Here is a 22,709-nt window from a genome sequence, read left to right as displayed (position 1 = left end):
ATATGGTGTGACCCAATAGGATCTGTGTTATATTGGTAAATAAAATTAAAACTGTTTTAACTTCTATAATCATGAGCGGCATCTGGTAGAATACATCATGACCATCCAATTACACAGGTGATGCTGTACTGTACAATATCACGATGCAGTAAACAATTTACTTGTGTCAGTTATTCTGTCTCATAGCTATCAGATCAGTTTCAAGATAGATGTGTGTCATCCTTGCTAACTGAATCTTTTCTTGATCTTGAGCAGATTATCAAATATAATTACTCTTGTAATTATACCGCATGCAGATAATCTAACTCTACCAAGGGGCCCAGTGATGCTATAGCTCGTATAGAGATACGAGGGACAAATAGTATTCTTGGTAAACTATCACTTCCTCAGCTAAGTTATACATATGGAAAAGCTACCATTATGACTGCTTTTTACGGACAGCGTTAGATAACAATCACACATACATATTTCTCAGTGGGAACGATAAATACCTCATACTTTAGAACCAGTCACTGAATGAAAACATAAATGACACGAACACAATTCTATTTAATGTTTCATTCGGGGTCTGTCAAATACCATGTTCCTAGTGTTGGGTCTTATTGTGGAACGGTTCAAACCCATTTAATTAGCTTAAGCTGCGGAAATAGTAAAACAAAAAATTTTTACATCTAACTTAAGCTACGGATTAAATGAATCAAGAAGATTCGTTTAATCCTATTTACAGATCTACTCCATAATTGATTTCCTAAAGCATTAAATCTATTTACAAATTAAATAGATTAATATAACAATTTATACCTTGATTCCAAATCTCAGTTGGAATGCAGACCGAGCGAGTAGAGCCTCACCAGGGATGGAATCGACTCGCAGTATCACATGTGTGATACCTCTATTGGTTATCCACCAGGACTAACCGGAGAGCGATTTACTTCTTCTGCCAGAAATACCGTAAACCGCGGAATTCTGCAGAAACACTATTCACCGAGAAAATGATGAAATAAATATATTTGTGTCCCGAAGTAACTCGGTTTTGCTTAAAAGCTAAACCGCAGGATTACACAAAATATATTATTTCCTAATCTCGAAATAACCGAAATCAAGGAAGAGAGAAAAACCGATTAACGAAGTAATCAGATTAACACGTGAATTAGTGAGTCTTTCTCTCTACCCCTACCCCTCTATTTATAGACTTTTGAGGAGGTTTGCAAAAGACCAAAATACCCCTCAAAACAAATCTATTTACCAAAAGCCCTTGACACCTCATCCTTTTATCATGTGAAATGACCAAAATACCCTTGCCACCTCACATGACACATGTCAACACATGGGAAGTCGGCACCAAGGGAAAAAGACCATTTTGCCCTTGGCCCATTAAGGCATGAATAGTGTTGGGCTTTGATTTTGGGCTTTGACTTTGGGCCTTTAATTTTAATTAAGGCTTTGATTATTTTGGGCTTTTAAATCCATAATTCAAACCCATAATTAACAATTAAAATTCCAAATCATATATATATAATTGTCATGTACAATTATATTTCTTTTCGGTTATTGTTCGGTAACTTTTATACAACGTAACGTGTACGTTTATAAATTAACCGTTGTTTCTGCTTGTCATTCTAAATAACATTTATAATTTAATTATATCACGTATAATTAATTATAACCATCTTAATATTAATTATAATCAATTTATAATTAATCAGTAAGATTCTCCGAGTAGCTCCTATATGGTGTGACCCAATAGGATCTGTGTTATGTTGGTAAACAGAGTTAAAACTGTTTTAACTTCTGTTAGTCATGGGTGGCATCTGGCAACACATCATGACCATCCAATTACACAGATGATGCTGTACTGTACAATATCACGATCCAGTAAACAATTTACTTGTGTCAGTTCTTCTGTCTCATAGCCATCAGATCAGTTTTAAGGTAGATATGTGTCATCCTTGTTAACTGTATCTTTTCTTGATCTTGAGTAGATTATCAAATATAATTACTCTTGTAATTATACTGCATGCAGATAATCTAACTATACCAAGGGGCCCAGTGATGCTATAGCTCGTATAGAGATACGAGGGACAAGTAGTATTCTTGGTAGACTATCACTTCCTCAGCTAAGTTATACATATGGAAATGCTACCGTTATGGCTGCTTTTTACGGACAGCGTTAGATAACACTCACTCATATATATTTCTTAGTGGGAACGATAAATACCTCATACTGTAGAACTTTGACACTGAATGAAAACATAAATGACACGAACACAATTCTATTTAATGTTTCATTCGGGGTCTGTCAAATACCATGTTCCTAGAACATGTATCTATGTGATTAAAATGACATCTCGTGTCAGGTGGTTTGTAAAACTTAACCATCTTTTAATCCACATACTAACCTTATAGCGGTAATTAGTGTTCCTGCTAATTACCTTGGTCAGTGACATTTTAAGAGTATATATTATCTATATTATGGAGTTTCACAATTTCAGTCATGAACTCGAAATGATCCACAAATGCAATAATACTCAAGGCAACAAAATGATATATAAATAAACATTCAATTCATGAACAAAGCTTTATGATTAACTTATCGTATTATTGACTTCTAGATTATTACAAACTAACACCTAGAACATGTATCTATGTGATTAAAATGACATCTCGTGTCAATGGTTTGTAAAACTTAACCATCTTTTAATCAACATACTAACCTAGTAACGGTTAATTAGTGTTCCTGCTAATTACCTTGGTCAGTGACTTTTTAAGAGTATATATCATCTTAATTATGGAGTTTCACAATTCCAGTCATGAACTCGAAATGATCCATAATACAATAATACTCAAGGCAACAAAATGATATATAATTAAACATCCAATTAATGAACAAAGCTTTATGATAATTTATCGTATTATTGACTTCTAGATTATTACAAACTAACAGTCTACAAGAAAGATATGGACCAAGTTTATTTAGTTTGAACTGGTGTATACAACCCCTCCATTTCCTACAGTAATGGACCCATCCATTGGCGTTGGTTGAATTAAAATTGGATTCTGTATAATTCAGAAGTATAAAAATTGTACACACCGATCATGAACCATCAAATCCAAAAAAATAGAAATTCAGCAAGTTCCGAGAATTCTTGAGAAAAAATGGTTCTTTGGACGGTTGTGATTCATTTGGACCAAAAAATTGTCCAACCAGTTGTATTAGATCCATAATAAACTAAAAATGCATTGTTTTGCTTTGCATCTCCCATTTCCACTATACAACATCACTGTTTTGCAATACATCTCCAAAAGATACATTTAAAAAATCTCCAAAACAATGAATCTCAATTAAATACGTTTTATAAAAATAAACACCGTATTATATCTATCAAATTTACAAAAAAAATTGTAAATTAAATCTGAAATTTAATCATGATACAGAAAAAATAATTTTATAATTTCAAATTATGCGTTTTTTCTGAAACATGAAATTAATTTTCAGAACAATTCGTGTTATTTATTAAAACCAGAATACATGCTATAAAAGCTCTGATACCAATGTTAATTAACGGATAGAACTTACAAAATACTCCATTAATCTTCGTGCGGAAGCGGATCTTGCGAGCGTATCAGTATCACTGGTTCTGCAAGGAATCACAAGCTGAAGCCGGAAGCCCTACGTTTTCCACGACCTAAAACCTTCAATCCTTAATAGAGTGCTTCTTGGTGCTCTCTATCTTTTCTCTCTAATTTTGGCTGGTACTATTCACACGTTTTTCTGATTATTCGAGAGAGAGAGACATGTATGGATGGTTTATATAAAACCAATGCACCTTTTCATAATGGGTTCACATTTATTCATAACGGATCGGATTTTGGGTTGGGTTTCCCATAACGGGCGTACCATTAAATAAATCCAACAATGAGAACATTGAATCAGGAAAGTATTTAGGTGTACCGGTGGTTTCATCAAGAATATCTTATGAATTTCTGTTGGAGAAGGTGCCCTCTAGATTACAAGCATGGAAAGGTCGTATTTTATCCCCTGCTGGACGAGTAATTATGATAAAGTTCGTACTTCAAGCATTGCCTATCTATTTCATGTTGACGGACAAAATTCCTGAGTCTGTGACTAGGCAGATCACGGGTCTGATGAGAAGGTTTTTTTTTTTTGGGGGGGGGGCTCTAGAGAAGGATCGATATTTGGCGTATGTTGCTTGGAGCAAAATTACAAAGCCGGTTGAGTTAGGAGGTCTAGGCATTCGAGATTTGAGCAAAATGAACGAGGCTTTAGTTATGAAATTGCTATGGAAAGTTGCATCCAGAAACAGTGCTTTGTGGGTCAATTTGGTTCGGGCAAAATATATCCCTAGAAGTGAGTTATGGCTTGCAAAAAGGACTTACAAATGCACCCTCTGCTGGAAGGCGATCATGGCTGCTAGGGGTCAGTTATTGCCTAAGATAATTTGGTGTTTAGGTGATGGTAGAACATGCAAAGCTATGGTGCAGCCGTGGTTTCCGGAGGCTGTTGAGTGCCCGGTTTTGTCAGCAGAACAGAGAAGATTGAGTGTCAGAGACTTGGTGGTAGATGAGTCGGGCACATGGAATGTTAATCTCTTAATCCAATTGTTTGGTCATGTAAACTGCATGTTCATATTGGCAAATGTGTTGCCTTCAAGAGATGAGGCAGGGGAGGGCAAGCTTGTTTTCTCAGACTCGTCTTCTGGTAATTTTTCGGTGAAGTTTGCATACAAGGGTATCACTCAGGATGGCCAAGAACTGATAGGTAGTGAGGTGTGGAAATTAATCTGGAGGAAGGGTCAAATTTTACCTCGAATCAGAATTTTCCTATGGAAATTGATGCATGGAGCACTACCTCTTGTGAAAATTTTATCGTCACGAATGTCGAAATGTCGAAAGGCGACCCCTCATGTGCCGTGTGTAACCAAGGTGAAGAAGACGTAATACACATGCTTTTTCGATGCCCTTTTGCTCGGGCATGTTGGTTGCTCGGGCCATTAGCACTCAGGACTGAAGAACTGCCTCAAGACTTGCCACAAATTCTAAACCATGTCTTCAATCAGTCTTCTGAAGAGGTATGGACCATTATGGCTAATTCGGTATGGGCTATCTGGAGATGCCGAAATGAGAAAACTTACGGGGGTCAGGTACCAACTTTTGAGTGGTTTTCCAAAATTCTCAGTACGGTCGGGATGAAAACAAGAATTGCGGCATCAGCTCATAAGAAGAACGTGAGTCTGCCGAGTGGTCAAGACTTTGCAACCCCACGGTATAGCTGTAAGGTTGACGGTTCATGGAAGTCGCCGTGGAGGGGAGGGCCGGGGTTTGTGGTGGAGGAAGGTGCCGAGCTGAAGGGGTATAGAGCCGCGCCAAGTAGAGTGTGTTCTCCTATATAAGCGGAAGTCGTAGCTCTTAGGGAGGCAATTTCTTTTGTTAAAAATATGGGGCTGGAAACATGTTCATTCTTTACTAATAATCAGGAGTTAGCAAAGATGTGCTCGTCATTGCATCCACCTCTTGATCAAGCTGACTGGAGGGCGTATCAGGAGATAAATGAAATATGAAAATTGCTAAGGGAGAATGATTTCAATTGTAGGTACATTCCTAGAAGCCAAAATTGCATGGCTGGCGAGTTAGCAAAGAAAGGAAGTGTGCTGGAAGAAGGGTTTTCTGATTTTACCTTTCCGTCATTTAATTTTTATTAGTGTGTATCAGAAGCATTGAGCTAGCTACGAAATCAAGTGTATTGACATATGCGTGTAAACTTATGAATACTGTGGAATATAAGCCTAAGGGCATGAAACTTTGCAAAAAAAAAAAAATACCATGCCCCTCCAAAACAACTCCTAGAAATCAGATAGTTTAAACAAATCTATTCTTCAATCGTTGCTAATGAGATTTATTTCAATTATTATTTGGGTTCAGCCTTGGTGAGTATGTATGCACATTGTGGGTGTATAAGGATGCACATGTGGTGTTTGCTGTAATGCCTTTGTTACTATATATGCAATATGCAATATTTCTATTACTCCTATTTTTACATATGGTGAAATAAGCGAATACAGATACAGATGATTTCATGAAGTTGAATATCCATATCTATATCCGCAATTATCCGAATCCGAAGTTATTCCCAATCGGCTCCGACTTTACTGCTTCAGATAAAAGTTGTTATATAATTAGAGTAGAACTAGGGTGCTCTTAAGCTCACCAACGTTTTGGTGATCTTAACTCTAAAACTCATCAAATCAATTTCAAATGACGAATCCAAACCGTTGAAACCCGTCTACCTTACGTGTGATGCATCTACATGTGAAATTTTTAAACATTCGAATTAATTTAGTATAAAGTCAAGCGGTCAAAAAACGTTCAAAAATGAATGCACTAAAATTAATTTATTAACCTTCTAATTTTGACCGCTTGACTTTATACTAAATTAATTTGAATATTTAAAAATTTCACATGTAGATGCATCACACGTAAGGTAGGCGGGTTTCAACGGTTCAGATTCGTCATTTGAAATCGATTTGATGAGTTTTAGAGTTAAGCTCACCAAAACTTTGGTGAGCTTAAGAGCACCCTAGTTCTACTCATATAATTATCATATATTCATTTCAATCTTGGTTGTGAGATAAATGATAATACAATATGGTTTTCAATTTAATCTCTTTTCCGCGAATAATAGCGCTACAATAATGCTATTTTCTTTTCTTTTTATCTCCATTTTTTTTCAATTCTTTAAAGAATTTGAAGTTAGGGCAAAGTTACATTGTCATTTCAGTTGGGGAATTTACTTCTGATCTTCATTTATGCCTTGCAATTTCATTTATGTAATAGAAAATGGTTGATAAAACAGTAACAAGGATATGATCATGTCAGTCTATCCGAAGTACATCTTGATATATATTAAATCTGCACCAAATGCAGCATAATCCTATATTTGTCTTAGAAGATGCAAACTATTTTGAGATTGCGTTTGGGGTGTCAGACGAAAGCTCTATTAGGCCGGCCCGTGATTAGATAAAAAAAACATGATAAGGCCTGCCTAATGTTAAATATGATCCATATATAATTAAGTGTTGTTCAATTTTAAAAGGTTTTCTAATTGGTCGCAACCCATTAGGACCCGCTCCGCAAGGGTCTATAATTTTGGATAGCCTATGGTCCTCTACTCCTCTTATCTCAATTGTCCCCGCAAGGCCGCAACTGGATATATTATACGAACACCCAAATTTCTATATGTCAAAGTATTTTTTTTTTCTTTTTTTGGGGAGAAAATAATATGTCGAAGTTGAAGAACAGTTCTACCGTTATATTAATAACATTACGGATTGTTCAGTTTATTAAAATATTTACAAAAGATACACCATCAAATTGTATTAAATTGCATGTTGTAGTTCCCTTTTTTGAAGAATCGTACTAAATGAAGGAACAAATAAATTATCTATCCAACACACGGGGTTTGACCGGTGTTCATTCAAGACCAAGTTGTTCAGCGAATTCTTATAAAATTGCATTCTCCGGCCGCGCGGTCAAACATAAATAGAATTAACAAAACACATTTTCCAGCAATTACCTGTTCTGTTTTTTTTTTTATATTTTTTTTAAAAGGGCAGATGTCCATTTCATTGCTGAATATTTAGATACAAAAAGATCAAGTTTGTGAGATTGCTAATCTCCAAAAGTACTCAAAATTTGCACTAACTAAGCCACATAATAAACCACAATCTCAAGAGACACATATTGGTCTAGTGGAATGACATCTTCAACAATTGGCAACCAGTTCTCAGTAGATGTGTGGGCCTTTTTTCCGAGGTTAGCTATCCAGTATAACACCAAGAATTTAATTAGCAATATTAAAAATCTACCTGTCTTTACATAACTATTGTTAAAGCAAATGTCATACATGTTCTGTTATTTGCCCAATGAGTGCTCAAATTAGGTATATCCCCAGAATAAGAGACGGTCTTATAGGCATCGCATCAAATTCGATTTTATATGCATTGAAAATCGTCTGATTAGTTTTGAGATCCACAAGAACAATTTTTTTTTTTTCGTATATTAAATGTATAGGAATCGAATAGCTCTGACCAGAACGGAATTAAGTTATTGATCCGATCGATGCAACGATGCGTGTCGACGGCACCCACCCACTCTATATATAAATATCGCCACATATATATGAAAGACAGCCCACGTGAATTATTTATTCTGATTGGGCATGTGCGAGTTGATTCCTGTTTTAGGTCTCCGGGAAGACTTTCTTCTGGTGCATGTCAATTAACGGTGGAAATTAAAAATCTATGCAAAAAAAGGGAGAATTGGAGGATGGAATTATACTGGACATTCGTATCCTCTGTTTCCAGAGATATTAAGTTAGAGTTTATTCTGAATATTTGTTTTAGTTTTGATTGTAATAGGAATATGGAATGTAGCAGGAATGTAATAGGGTTCCTGTAAATAATGCCTACGGGCTGAATGAAAATCTGCTGTTTTATTAGCAGGGCAACTACAATATTAACAAGTAGCATAGACAATTTTTTTGTTCTTTATTATTGGTAATATGATAATATCTATTGTTGTAGAACATAATTTGGTGGTAGAGTGTAATTTCGTTTTATTCAATGTACAATATATCATATAAAACATAGGAAAACATACATTAATTCCTATGTCCCTGGACTCTTTTATCCAGAATCTCTTGATCTTTAAGCCCTTGCTAACAACAGCAGTACCTTTTTAAGTATTTTTTGCAAAGAGACTTTCATTTTGCATTCATATGTAGTACAATTTCTGTAAACAATAACCTCAAATTTTTTTATTGTCAAATGACTTTGGAGGAAAATGATAAAAGTAACTAGCTAATGGGTTTTCTATGTTTTTTGTTGCCAAATTAAGGATATGTAATTGATTGAAATACTATAATGGGCAATAATTTTCTAATTTATCTCTTATTAAAGCATCAAACAAAATTATATAGATGCAATAATATAAGAATATAAGATGGGCAAGCTTAAACTACCTCATGTCTTTAACATCTCAACATGTCTTATCTTCATTTTTAAGATCCAAACAATATATATTAAAATGTACTTGATGACCAAATTTTATATTTTTTGAAATTTTGTTACATAGATACAAAATCATTGTTTTTTAGAAGATTCTGGACCATTCAAAAATAGTAAATTTGTACTTATCTAAAAATAATAAAAAGTTCTAAAAAAATATATAATTTGGCTTCATACGAGATAAAGATGTCATAAAGATAGTTATCTAAAATAGTATATTATAAAATCATTGTTTTCGGATCAATTGTTTGGACTTAGAAAATGAAAATAAAGATGTGAGGCACAATCGAGAAATGAAAGACATGAGGCATTTGATGACACTGCTCATATGAGATTTAATATAAGATTATATATAACAAATAGTTTGAATTAGTATTTATTAAAAAAAAATACCATCATTGTCAAACAGCTAAGCATGCAATTGCAGTTGCTGTGTCAAAATCGGAAATTAAAAATCCTTTGAAGAAAGAGACCAAGTCCATGAATGGCCAGCTGAATAAATCTCGCCAGTATAACTGGTCTGCTTTCTCTCTTATATAATAGGCAGCCTTGCAACCAGCTCCAATACATCAACGAAAGCCTAAATTTGAAGCTCTCTCCCTCCCTTGCTCTCACGCTCTCAAATTCTACAGTGTGCAGTACACTAGTTACAAAATGGAAGCAAAAAATACATTTCAAATTCAAGTTTTCCTCTCATGTATCCTCCTTTTTGGTGCACTGTCGACCAAATCTCTCGAAGTTGGGTACTACAAGTGCACAAATACTTGCCCTCAAGCAGAAGAAATTGTCAGAGGTGTAGTCTACAAGTATGTTTTACAAGAACCTGGCCTCGGTGCCGGCCTGATCAGAATGTTCTTCCATGACTGCTTCGTTAGGGTATGATCATGACAAACATATATATATAATTCTTAATTACATTTCTTGCTTAATTAATGGATTCTTAATGTAGCATTCTGCAATAAGTCTTTACAAAAGAATGCAGTTATATTAAATTTTAAGCTCTGATTGTATAAATTGAGCCTATATATACTAAAACCGTAGAAACTAATTATTTAAATCTCTTAAAATTTGCATACAATGTTAAATTTGTCACTAGCTCACAAATCCGCAGGTGAAGAAGGGTCAAACAAACAAGCATTTGAATTTATATCTTAGAGCGTACTTAATTATTATAACAACATAAAATATTCTTCTTCATTTACAATAATATTAGGATAAACATTCAGTCTGTTAGTAGCGCATAACCCATAGGTAGATAAATATAATACACATATAAGAGCAGTCTTGATAAACTTCATTAACAGTTATTTCCCCTGCAATTTATTACAACATTAATTTAATTAGTAATCAATACCTTGCTATATTGCCATTTAATAGTAATAACTGTCAGTATATAACATATTTTGTTTTCTCGTATTTCTCAATATTAGGGTTGTGATGCTTCCGTCTTACTTGACCCTTCCTACCTAAATCCAAATCCTGAGAAATTGGCGGTCCCGAACAATCCCAGTCTCCGTGGCTTTGAAGTGATCGATGCGGCAAAATCAGCTGTTGAGGAAGTTTGTCCTAGTATTGTCTCCTGTGCTGATATCATCGCCTTTGCAGCACGTGATGCAACATATTTCCTTGGAAAGATATCCTACGAAATCCCTTCTGGAAGGCTCGACGGAAGGATCTCCGTCGCAGACGAGGTCCTCAAGGTACTTCCTACTCCTTTTCACAATCTCACCGTAGTGAAGGCTCTCTTTGCAGCCCAGGGGCTCTCTGCAGACGATGTAGTTACACTTTCTGGAGCCCACTCAATCGGCCGCTCGCACTGCTCGTCCTTCACAAATCGTCTCTACCCCACCATTGACTCCACATTGGATCAAGGCTTTGGATATTTACTGAGATCCAAGTGTCCAGAAAATGCACCAGTGGATGATGTTGTTCCTCAGGATTTTGTCACACCGACCAAGTTAGATAACAAGTATTACCAAAACGTTAGAGATCTCAAAGGACTCTTCTTCTCGGATTGGAGCCTCTTGACAAGTGATGAGACTGCGAACCTTCTGAACGACTTTCGGACAACACCTCAGCTTTTCGAGGCAAAGTTTGCAGAATCAATGGTGAAAATGGGCAACATTCCGTTGCTTCCTGGGACGCAGGGTGAGATTAGAAAGTCATGTCGCGCTGTGAATTACTAAGCGTGTTAAGGTTTTGTATTGCCAACGAGTGCATGCGTGACTTTTTTTTTCTTGCACGTATCAATGTTTGTTGATTCGATTTTATCTTGATTTGGCTTATTTATTTGTTTGATATTTAGAAAGTGCAAGAAAACATTTAATGTAACTCTTTCATAATTCATTTAATGTATTTGGTTCTCTAAAAAAATATTATATATTTGGTTGTAAAGCTCAATTGTTTGTACGTTATTGACTCAGTCTGGTTGAAAGTTCAATATGGTGTTATTGAGTCAGTGTTTTGTCCCAAAAATTTTTAGTTACCACTTTGATATTTTAAAATTCTGATTTTATTATTAATTTCTGCAAAATTGAAAACTTATCACATGCGCACTTTGATACTACGCATGAGTTTCCTCCGTTTCAATTCAATTTGAACTAAATTTGGAGCCTTTCATATGGTGGGACCGACAAAACTCATGTGCAGCATCAAACTGCGCACGCGGTGACATATGAAATTTACATAAATCAATGGTAAAGTCAGAATTGAAATATATATTGAGGTGGTAACTAAAAAAATTTCGATCTTTTGTCTTGTTCCTTAATTATTTTTCCCCTGTGGATAAAAAAAGGCTAATTAGAGTCACGAATTTCAATTAAAAATCTGGATTAATGAGCAAGATAAATTTTAACACATATCAAGTAATTAATTACATACTTGGCGATTTGGCCAATAACTCAACTGGAAGGATTAATTTCATTTCTTTAAACAAAATTTATTAATTTAAAACATGAATTTGAATATAGCAAGGTACTAGGTATTTTCTAAAAGATCCTTACGAAAGCATGTACCTAATAGGTTGGGAGCAGTTAGAATGATCAGCATATATTACATTTCCTTTTAGAATGATCAACACTAAATCATAAATCTTAAGATATGGATCAGCTTTAACATTGGACAGCCTCATCATCTCGATTTGTAATTAATCATGGGCTAAATGAGACGAAGGAGCTTGCACATTGAGGCTGTCGGACCGCTGTACAGCCCAATAGAGAGAACAAAAATCAATCACAAAATAGTTTGCAGCAATGAGAAATAATTATGTTTCATTAATATTTGGGCAAATTTTGTATGTACAAAAATGTACTTAATTCGTGTAGACATGAAATCATTGTTTAGTGTCATATATCAACCTTTTTCTAAAACATATATACATAAACAAATTGCATGCCACAAGCCCACAAATAATGTCCTTCTTTACCCCAAAAAAATAAAATAATGTCCTTCACTGAAGAAATGAAAAAAAAAAAAAAAAACCCGACTGTAATATATCCCTTTTCCCACCTACCTAGTTTTGAATTATATGTTTGTAATTAAGTCTTCAACCGGACAAAGCGCATTTATGACAGTACTCTTTTGCGAAAAGTACCGTCACAAAAATAAAAAACTGAACAATGACGGTACTTTGTCGCGAAATGTCACTTTTTTATCCTCATAAAAAGTATCTCATTTTTGTTGTGCAACTTATCCCTTTCAACTCGTTTTGAATTTTGAACTACATGGCAGCATATATATGTTCTTCAAGTACTTGCAATCTAATTTGCATGTGTTAGCTAGGGTTTTGTGCTAGAGGAGGATGAGAGCAAGAGACCAAGAAACAGATAACGAGATAGCGTAAATTAATTTCCCTTGATTATTATCTCTCTTGCAAAGAGTCTTAACATATAGCAATGAACTAAATAAAGTACATTCATGATACATAGTCAAAAGGGTAAAAAAAAAAAAAACAATTTGAGAAACAATAAAAATCAATCTTTTATTTTTATATTAACTGCAATTAGCAATTAGTTACAATTTATTAATATTCCAGAGTGTGAAATTATATGAAAGTGAATGACAAAAATAAAGAACATAGTGGAGTTTGAATGATAGAGGAAGAGAAATAAAGGAGAAAAGAATTGAAAAAGAAAACAAAAAATTTGAAGCTATCGTATTTACTTTTGTTGACTCAAGCTAGTTATCGTTTTCACAAATATTACCGCTTATATGGTTTTATTCGATTCATTTTTATAACATGTGTCTCTGCATATTAATTTGTTGGTTGACTAGTCGAACTAACTCTCTCGAAAACTACTTTGTATATCTTTTCACTTGAGTGATCAGTTTTTGCATTCACATCTCGATTTAAATTTTTCCTAATTCCTTTCACTTTTCAGCCATCTTAATTTTGGACACGATTCTCATAATTCATTTTTCATTTTTGGCCACCTCTTTTTCTTTGAGAATTTTTAATCTATACAAAATATTAAAAAATAAAGAGAAACAAAATAGAAAGAGCACTAATATATTTTTGTGAGTAAAAAGTTTCAAAATTTGGATCAGTTTGGATCGGTATAATTCTCACCAATTCAAACCCTTTTTTTTATGTTTCTCTATTAAAAACTAGAAAAATAAAAAAAGTTTCTAGCAAAATATATGAAGTGTCATATAATTTAGATGTATTAGAAGAACTGCGACAAATGACTCGAATCTAAAGTTTGGACGGAAATCAATGGTCTGGATCAAAACATTTTTTAAATCGGATTTTTTGTGGTCAACATTTTCATCAAATTGTTGCTTTGTGTGTTGTTGAAAAAAAAGTTTGGGTCTGAGTCCTTGATTCCAGTGCAAATTTTGAATCCGGATCATTTGTCACGGTCTTTCTAGTACATCCAAATTCTTTTAAAAATTCATCTATTTTCTAGAAGTCTTTTTATAATATATTATGAGAAAAAGAGATTTATTTTCTTTGAATGATCTGGATCGAAATTTTGGATTTGGATGAATGATTCGGATCCAAATATTTCTTTTCAGCAACACACTAGCAACAATAAAAAATGTTGATCACAAAAAATCCGGTTTGAAAAATGTTTGGATCCGAACCATTGATTTTGGTCCAAACTTAGATTCAAGTCATTTGTCATAGTTCTTATGTACATCTAAATTCTAAATACTCTATCTATTTTTCTAAAAAAAAATATTTCAAATATTTTAATAGAGAAAACTGAAAAAGAATGTTTGGATCAGTAAAAATTATATCGATCCAAACTTTAGTTCAATAGAATTCTTACCAATTATTTCTACCCATAGAAATGTACTCTTTCTATTTTTTTCTCTTCTTTTCAATATTTTCTATTGATAAAAAAACTCTCTTTTTTTTTCTTTCATTTTAATTTTAATTTTGGGTTTCGGCCACCTTCAAATTTCCGACGGAACAATCACTTGATCATCAATTATTGTACAGTTTGTACTCCATTTCAACCTTTTTAATTTTATTTATCTTTGCCATTCCAAATCGAGAGAGTGAGTTTCTGTAGCTTCTCTCCATGATGACTTATCCGAGAGCCTTCTTGTTCGGATGAAAAATTCTCAGTTTTTAGAAAGATTTTGGACCATTCATAAACAATAATTTTATACTTATTTCAATGTAGTAATTTTTTTTTCATAAATATAAAATTTAATCTTAAAATATATTTTAATATTAAGATAATATTAAGCATTTCGGATGTTAGACTTCGTAAACAAATATAAAAATGGAAGGTCGTATAATTAAGATATAAAACAATGAAATATTAACCCAAATCGTTAAAATCAGGTCTAAATAATCTTGGGTATTAGATATAAATAAAGAGGAGGGTTCAAATGCACTCAAATTTTTGTGCACCCAAATGCATCCTATCTTTCAAATCATTTTTCTTCGTTTTTAAAGTCCGAATAGTCAATCTAAACCATTAGATACGATATATATATTAAGATGTGCTTGGAGACCAAATTTTACATTTTTTAGAATTTTTTTACTATTTATTAAGCCACTTTGAAAATCGCTGATTTTGCATTTTCTAGACCATTGAATCAGAGATTTTTAAAGTGGCTTAATAAATAGTAAAAAAATTCCAAAAAATATAAAATTTGGTCTCCAAGCATATCTTAATATATAGATCGCATCTAACGGTTCGGATTGACTATTCGGACTTTGAAAACAAAGAAAAAGAATAGGATGCATTTGAACCCTCCTCATAAATAAATTGAGCGAAATGGTTCTCTTCATTGCACTTCTTCAATAATTGTATATTTTCTAGGGACCTATATGTGAATGTAGCACAAAGTTACTACTTACTAGCTTATGGAACTTTTATATTTAATAGAACGTGGGCATTATCCTCATTTTTTTCTAAATAAAAAATATTAATTAAAGAATACATTGTTTCTGTTGACTTTCATTCTTCAACTTGTCAATTGTGCGGAGGTTGGAGCAAACAATACAGTAATCAAAATCGACAACTCGCGTGCACATGGCTCTTAGTGTAGGTAACTCCTTTTGTCAATTGGTTCATTCACTTTGATAGGGATCGGATTAAATTAAGTTTGATGTTTAATCGAAGCTATTTAATTGTCATCACAATATTAATATGATTGAACGGTTCCGATTAAATATCAGATCAAATTTGAGCAATGTTCATCGGATCGGCCCCACTTCCATTCAGGATCGGACAAATGAAGACAAAAAGGTCGGCAATTTCATCTTTTAAATTAGTCAAACTAAATAATGGCGCAAACATGTGACGATAACATACATACAGACTGTATTTCCAACTACTCTTTCATCCAACTAATTTAATTAATTAACTTGAAAGAAGCTCCAATAGAGATGTGAACGGAGCGGATTCAGAACGGATAATGTTGATGCTAAATCCGTATTTATTTTTTAATGATTGAATGCGAATACGGATAGTAAATATATATCAAATCTTAAAATCAAATATATCTTAAACAGATACAGATACGGAGCGAATAATTCACCAATACGGATACATAACGGATAATTGTTGAATAATTGAGTCATATGAACTTTAAAATGGAAATACATATTAAAAAATTTTGACAAACCAACTCAATAGTTGTCAAAATAAAATTTTGATTTTAGTCTTTAGATATGTTCTTCATAATATAGATAAAACTTGTACAAAATTTAGCTTAATATGAGATCAGAAATTTAAATAGGACATAAAAATTGTGACATAACTATTCAATAATAAATTTTGAATACATCCGATATCCACTCCGTTTACAAATCCGTAAAAATATATGTATCTGTATCTACACATTTTCTCTTTATTTAATGAATTATATATATATGTATCCGTATCCATGAACTATCCGCTTCGTTTAATTCAGATACAAATAGTAAGAGGATTCAAAGCAAATTCAGAGCAGATAATCCGTCTCCGTTTACACCCCTAGGCTCCAATCGTTCAATGAAAAGCGTGTGAAATTCTCAGAATAAAATTATTTCAGTATGATATTTACGACTTAAAGATTTATTGTAAAGGTTAAAAATTTATTCATTCTGAATGGAGCTCATATTAACTACTAAAAGTGAAATCTTGTTTTCTATTTACTTTTCTGGTACTATGACCCAACACCTCATCACAGTTCTCAATTTTGACCCAGTACAGTAATTGTTTCGTACTAGATAATACATTTCTGGTACTATGACCCAACACCTCATCACAGTTCTCAATTTTGACCCAGTACAGTAATTGTTTCGTACTAGATAATACAGAGAATCACTATGTTTGCGGATGTCAGTGGGTGTAACGAGTACGATACGGGTCGGACAGAGGCATTCTATTAACCAATACACTGGAGATGTCCAATTTACATCACACTGGAGATCATGGCATTCCACACAACAGAGCAATAGAGGCGCAGGAAGACACCTAATTTCTGTTATAACAATATGTCAACAACTTGTATAGAGAATAGAATCTTTTACATTTCTTTCCCTTTATATACTGGACTGTACTCAATCAAATTACACAATCAATACAATGAAAATTCATTAGTCTTCTTCTTTCTTCATATTCTCTGTTTGTTTTTATGGTATCAGAGCATCAAAAATGGCAGATGCCACACCTACCCCAAATCCTACACCTACACAGATAGTTCACCAAGTCACTAATGTGATTACCATTAGGGGTGTACAACGGGCGGGTCGATGAAATTTTATTAATATTTGAATCCAACCCAATTACACCGGGTTAAAAAAATTATTTACTTGACCCACCCATAACCCAACCCATCCCATATATTTTTTTTATATACGGGTTCTTACGGATTATGCGGGTTAGACGGGTTAAACGGGTTAAAATTTTGATCGAAAATCTATTATATATCTAGGTACAAATAAAAGTGATAAAGATAAATAAAATAGAAATAATTTAGCATATAATATCTATAATTTCATAAAATTGACGGTGCTAAAAGTTTATCCATCATTCCTGTAATAATAAGAGCTCGGGGGGTCAAAACGGTGCAAGCCATCAAGCTAAATACCAAGGTATTTTCAAGCAAATTAATCAAATAATAACCTCCAATTAGATAATCAACTGGCAGGCAGAAAGATGAAATACCTTCTTCAAGGCCAGAGCAAGACGCTTGTTCTCTAGCTTAGGCATTGCATCGAACACATCTCGTGCACACCTAAAAGCTCGCCTCTGATTGGGTAGAAAATAAAGGGTGCTTTAAATATTTTTGGAGTAGAAATAAAGGGGCTTTTAATTATCAGGTACGGGCCGTAGATTTAAGACCGGGTCCAGGTATAAACGGGTTATTAAGAGCAAATTTATGACCCAACCCAGAGTAACGGGTTTGTCAAAATTCAACCCGTACCCGACCCAGTAACATCTCAACCCGGTAAAATACGGGTCAGGTCGGACGGGTCAGACGGGTCGGGTGGGTCGACAATATTTTTGTACACCCCTAATTACCATTACTCAACCTATCTCCACCAAATTGACCCAGACTAACTTCCTTACTTGGAAAGCTTAGATTCTCCCGATAATCAATGGCCATAATCTCACCTGGTTCATCACCTTAGATCCACCCGCTGTACCTGAGAATGATCTTGTGCTTCTTACATGGCTCAATCAAGACCATCTCCTTCTCGGATGGATCTATTCTTCTATGACAGAAACGGTTCAGTCACAGCTGGTCTCATACGCCACCACCAAGGAGTTGTGGACGACACTAACTCAGATCTATACATCCACCTCGCGAGCTCGACATACTGATCTCCATCGCCAACTCCAAACCACTAGCAAAGGATCATCATCATGCTCAGATTTTCTCCAGAAGATGCGTCACATCGCTGACGAGCTTCGATTTATCAGATCACTGATTTCATATGAGGATTTCATATCCTCCATTCTCAATGGACTTGGAGCCGAATACAACTCTTTTGTTGTTACCGTTACCACCAACAACCACCATGCTCCGCCCACATACCCTCAGATCCACACTCAGCTCCTTGCTCATGAAGCCTGACTTCAAGGTCAGGTCATCTCTCCCTCTCTTCCTTCCGTAGCTGCTCTTGTCACTTTCAACACTAGATCAGGTCCTAGACCCAATTACTCGGGTCCCAGACCACCCTATCCCAACCAGACCCGTTATGCTCCCAGGCCTAATAACACCACCAATTACGCTTACAGGTCCACTAACCCTTGTCCATACTCTCCAGCTCCACGCCAGCAGAGGCCTTACACCCCTAGTGTGCCTACAAGTCAACATCAGCCCAAACCACCTGATGACAAACCTCAATGCCAGATTTGTCTCAAATTTGGCCACACGGCTAAAATCTGCTACTAGTGATACAATGCAGATAAAGCCAATTCTCAGTCACCATCCCCTTCTACCTACCATGCTTACATTGCCACTCCATCTGATGCACAAGAAGGGTCTTTTTATTGGATCCTAGACTCCAGTGCCACGAACCATGTGACAAGTGACATAAATAACCTCTCGTCTTTCTATGCATATGAGGGTACCGACCACCTTCAAATTGGTAATGGTGAGGGTTTACCAATCTCAAACATCATTTTTTCTACTTTCTCTCTTGCTAATCATACTATCTCACTTCACAATATTCTTCATGTGCCTCAATTTTCAAAAAACCTTATTAGCCTTTCTCAATTTCTACATGATAATCCTACTATTCTTGTGGAATTTACTTCTTCTCTTTGTCTTTTCAAAGACCTCACCAAGACTACTCTTATTGAAGCCAAATGCACTAATGGACTTTTTTTACATCCCCTTGAGGCACATTTCTACTTCCCCTCCACAAGCCTTTATTGGAATAAGAGCTTCGGCCAACACATGGCATGCTCGCCTTGGCCATCCATCTACATCTACATCTACTACTCTACATTTACTAAATTCACAAAAATTACCTTGTAATTCCAATAAACTTGAACCTTGTAATGATTGCTACATGGCTAAAGCTCATCAATTACCATTTACTTCATCTCTTTCTACTTCTTCTTTTCCACTTGAACTTATACATTTCGATGTTTGGGGACCCTCTCCTATTACTTCTTTGAATGGTTTTAGGTATTACATCACCTTTATTGACGATTATTCACATTTCACTTGGATTTACTTTTTGCAAAACAAAAGTGAAGTCCCTCTCATTTTCTCTCAATTCAAGGCACAAACTGAAAATTTATTGGGCTCAACTATTAAAATTCTAAGAACGGATGGAGGAACCGAGTATAAACCTATTTCTACCCAATTTCCTCAATTTGTGCACCAAACTACATGTCCATATACACCTCAACAAAACGATTTAGCCGAGCGGAAACATAAACATATTGTTGAACTTTCTCTTGCTACCATGTCACATGCTTATATTCCAATTGAATATTGGGATGAGATTCTTGCTAGTGTTGTTTACCTCATCAATAGACTACCCTCTCATTCCTCAAATATTCCCTTCACTACACTCTTCAACAAGGACCCGGATTACTCACTACTTCGGGTATTGGGTTGCTTATGCTTCCCTTATACCAGTCCATACAATGATAACAAACTCCAACTCCAGGCTCTCCCTTGCGTATTCTCATACCTGTACCCTTTATGATAACGAAAAAAAATTCTTTATTCTTGCCCGTCTTTTCGAATACGGTACGGATCAGGTAAACAAATAAAAAAATGTCATTAACATTTCGATTTATGCATTCGATAAAATATTTTTCAAAACAAGAAAAAAAAATAATGAATACAACTAATTTGTATTATAAAAATTTAATAAAATATAAAATTTTTATTGTATCATATATCGAAAATGAGTAAGATAACGGAAAAATCGTTACCCGTACCCGTACCCGATAAGCTAACGAAAAAAAAATCTTATCCTTACTCGTATTTTTTGATACAATACGGATTAGATAAACGGGTATAAAAGTGCCATTGATACCCCTAGATGTCACATGCTATTTATTCATTTCTTTTTAAAGAGAAATGTGAAGGTCCGAACTCCATCTACATCCTCCTAATACAAAATTACAGATATTATGGTGTTAGTGTAAGATGTACTACAAAAAGAAAGGAAAAAAAAACAATTACAAAAGAGATTTCAAAAAGACATGCTTAACCAGCTGACAAATTGTGAGAAATAGCCACATAATTCCGAACCAACTGAGAAGTTCACTTCTGAATTTCATCATTATAAATTGAGTTGTTTTTTTTTGCTCTTCTATGGAAATTATTGTGTCTTAATTAATTAATTTCTCGTCAGTAGAAAGCATATCACTATTTGTGTTTGCCTGATTTGCTGTTATTATTATTATTATTTTTTGTAAAAAGGCAAACATGTCCATTTCATTTCTGAAATTTGTTAAATACACAGATCTAGATGTTTGATTCTAGTAGGCTGAAGTTTCAGATCATTACAAATCAAAAGCTAATGATAAGTGCATACAACAACCATAGCTTGCTATTAGCAAGACACCAAAAGAAAGTTAAGTTTGCTAATACTAAGACACATATATAGAATTGGACTGAAGTTAACTAATCATATTTGACAAAATTGTGGGGAGTGCTTCATCTTCACCAGTTTGACTCAGAGGCAACTCCAGTCTGGGGTGGAGTCTCTACATCTGCTCGGAAGGGTACCATCTCATTTGACATGTATTGGTTGAGTGGAATGACATCTTTAATGATGAGAAGCTATGTACCAACGTCTTTAATCTTCTTAGTCATGTTCCTAGATGAGCTGCTACTGTGTTCTCCCTTTTTCCTCTTCTGGGCTTTCTTCAACACAGAGTCAGTGTCTCCTTGAGGTTGCATTCTCAGGCTTCTTCTCACTTCAGGTTGATTATCAGGTCTGACCTCTGGGACAATATTTGTGCATATTACCTCACCCTTACCCTCGAGCCTTTCAACTTTCTTCTTGGTTCATCAACTTTTACCCGTTACATGTCCAGACACAGAGTTATGTTCACCAAAAATCTTGTAATTAATGCACTAGTAATTCATCCGTTGCACGTTACAAGGAAGTTGAATGTGCTTTGGATGGAAACAAATTTGCTGTTATTCCACCGATTCCAACTGTTGATTTTCGTTAATATTCGTGCATTAAAAAAATTGTTTCGTTGAAATTCGCCCATAGAAAAATTTGAATGGTTGCCATCAGAACTACAGGTTACTGTTATTCCTTCATTTATTTCCGCCTTAGATAGCTGTACTTGTGCGTATAAATTGAGAGAAAAAAAAAACAAACAAATGCAATTAAAGTCAATAGCATACTGTTTGTTCCAACCTTCTAAATTTTTTTGTTTCCAAAATAATTGCAGCGCATGTTGAAGTTTACCTTGCTCTCATCATTGAAGGTTTAATAATCCAATAATTTTCAAGACCTTTTAAAAAAGAGAATATAACTATAAGGATCGATATTTTATTTGAATCTTGTGCCACCAAGATATCTACCAACTTCAATAATTCTTTATTTGTAAACGAACATGTCATAATTAACGGGATAGAACTGGGATTGGGCTACCCTCCAGGGTGTACGTATATGCTACTTTGTAACAACTAACAAGTCATGAAAATAATAAATTACATTATCGACATTGCTAGTGCTACAGACGTATGATAAAAAAGAATAACTCATTCATCGCAAATATAAAATTTTAAGATTCTTATTATAAACTAGATAAATTTGCTGATCAATGATTAACAGTTTTTCGTTGTAATTAATTTTGGTGCATCAATTTTTTCCTTTGATATTTTAAACCTGATCCTACAATGAACTCTAATTTTTTTTTTCTTTTGAGTAAAGTTGGAGGTCAAGTCACCTAATTATTTAATACTCTTGTTATTATAACAAATGATTTTTCCATATAGGTTTCGAACCTCCGACCTCCTACATAAAGACCATGTGTTTTTGCTACTAAATCAAATGTTAGTTCTTAGTGAACTCTAAACTTTACATTCATATTAGTATGAATTTCTCTTAATGCACAACAAATTAAGCTAATTGGCATATATACACACATCTGATTCTTTTAGGGCATGCATCCAATGACGCTCTAGCTGCCAGTGTGATTTTATGAAATAAAAATAAAATGTGGATCATAATTCATAAAC

General features: G+C 34.4%; 2 protein-coding genes across 2 annotated transcripts; both read left to right on the top strand.

The window, feature by feature from the left end:
- The first annotated feature begins 9,660 nt into the window (after positions 1 to 9,660).
- On the top strand, positions 9,661 to 11,315 carry LOC144565863 (peroxidase 2-like). The gene is made up of 2 exons (XM_078315706.1): positions 9,661 to 9,959; positions 10,514 to 11,315. Exons 1-2 carry the CDS (start codon positions 9,738 to 9,740, stop codon positions 11,267 to 11,269), a joined length of 978 nt encoding a protein of 325 aa, XP_078171832.1. The 5' UTR covers positions 9,661 to 9,737; the 3' UTR covers positions 11,270 to 11,315.
- A 5,870-nt stretch (positions 11,316 to 17,185) lies between these two features.
- Positions 17,186 to 18,611, top strand: LOC144565570 (uncharacterized). The gene is made up of 2 exons (XM_078315360.1): positions 17,186 to 17,248; positions 18,117 to 18,611. Exons 1-2 carry the CDS (start codon positions 17,186 to 17,188, stop codon positions 18,609 to 18,611), a joined length of 558 nt encoding a protein of 185 aa, XP_078171486.1.
- The last annotated feature ends 4,098 nt before the right edge of the window (positions 18,612 to 22,709 follow it).

This window comes from Carex rostrata, chromosome 14 (assembly GCF_964058835.1).
Source record: "Carex rostrata chromosome 14, lpCarRost1.2, whole genome shotgun sequence".
In the NCBI taxonomy this organism is placed as follows: domain Eukaryota; kingdom Viridiplantae; phylum Streptophyta; class Magnoliopsida; order Poales; family Cyperaceae; genus Carex; species Carex rostrata.
Note: the sequence above shows the minus strand (reverse complement) of the source record. Positions and strands in the feature narration are given on the sequence as shown.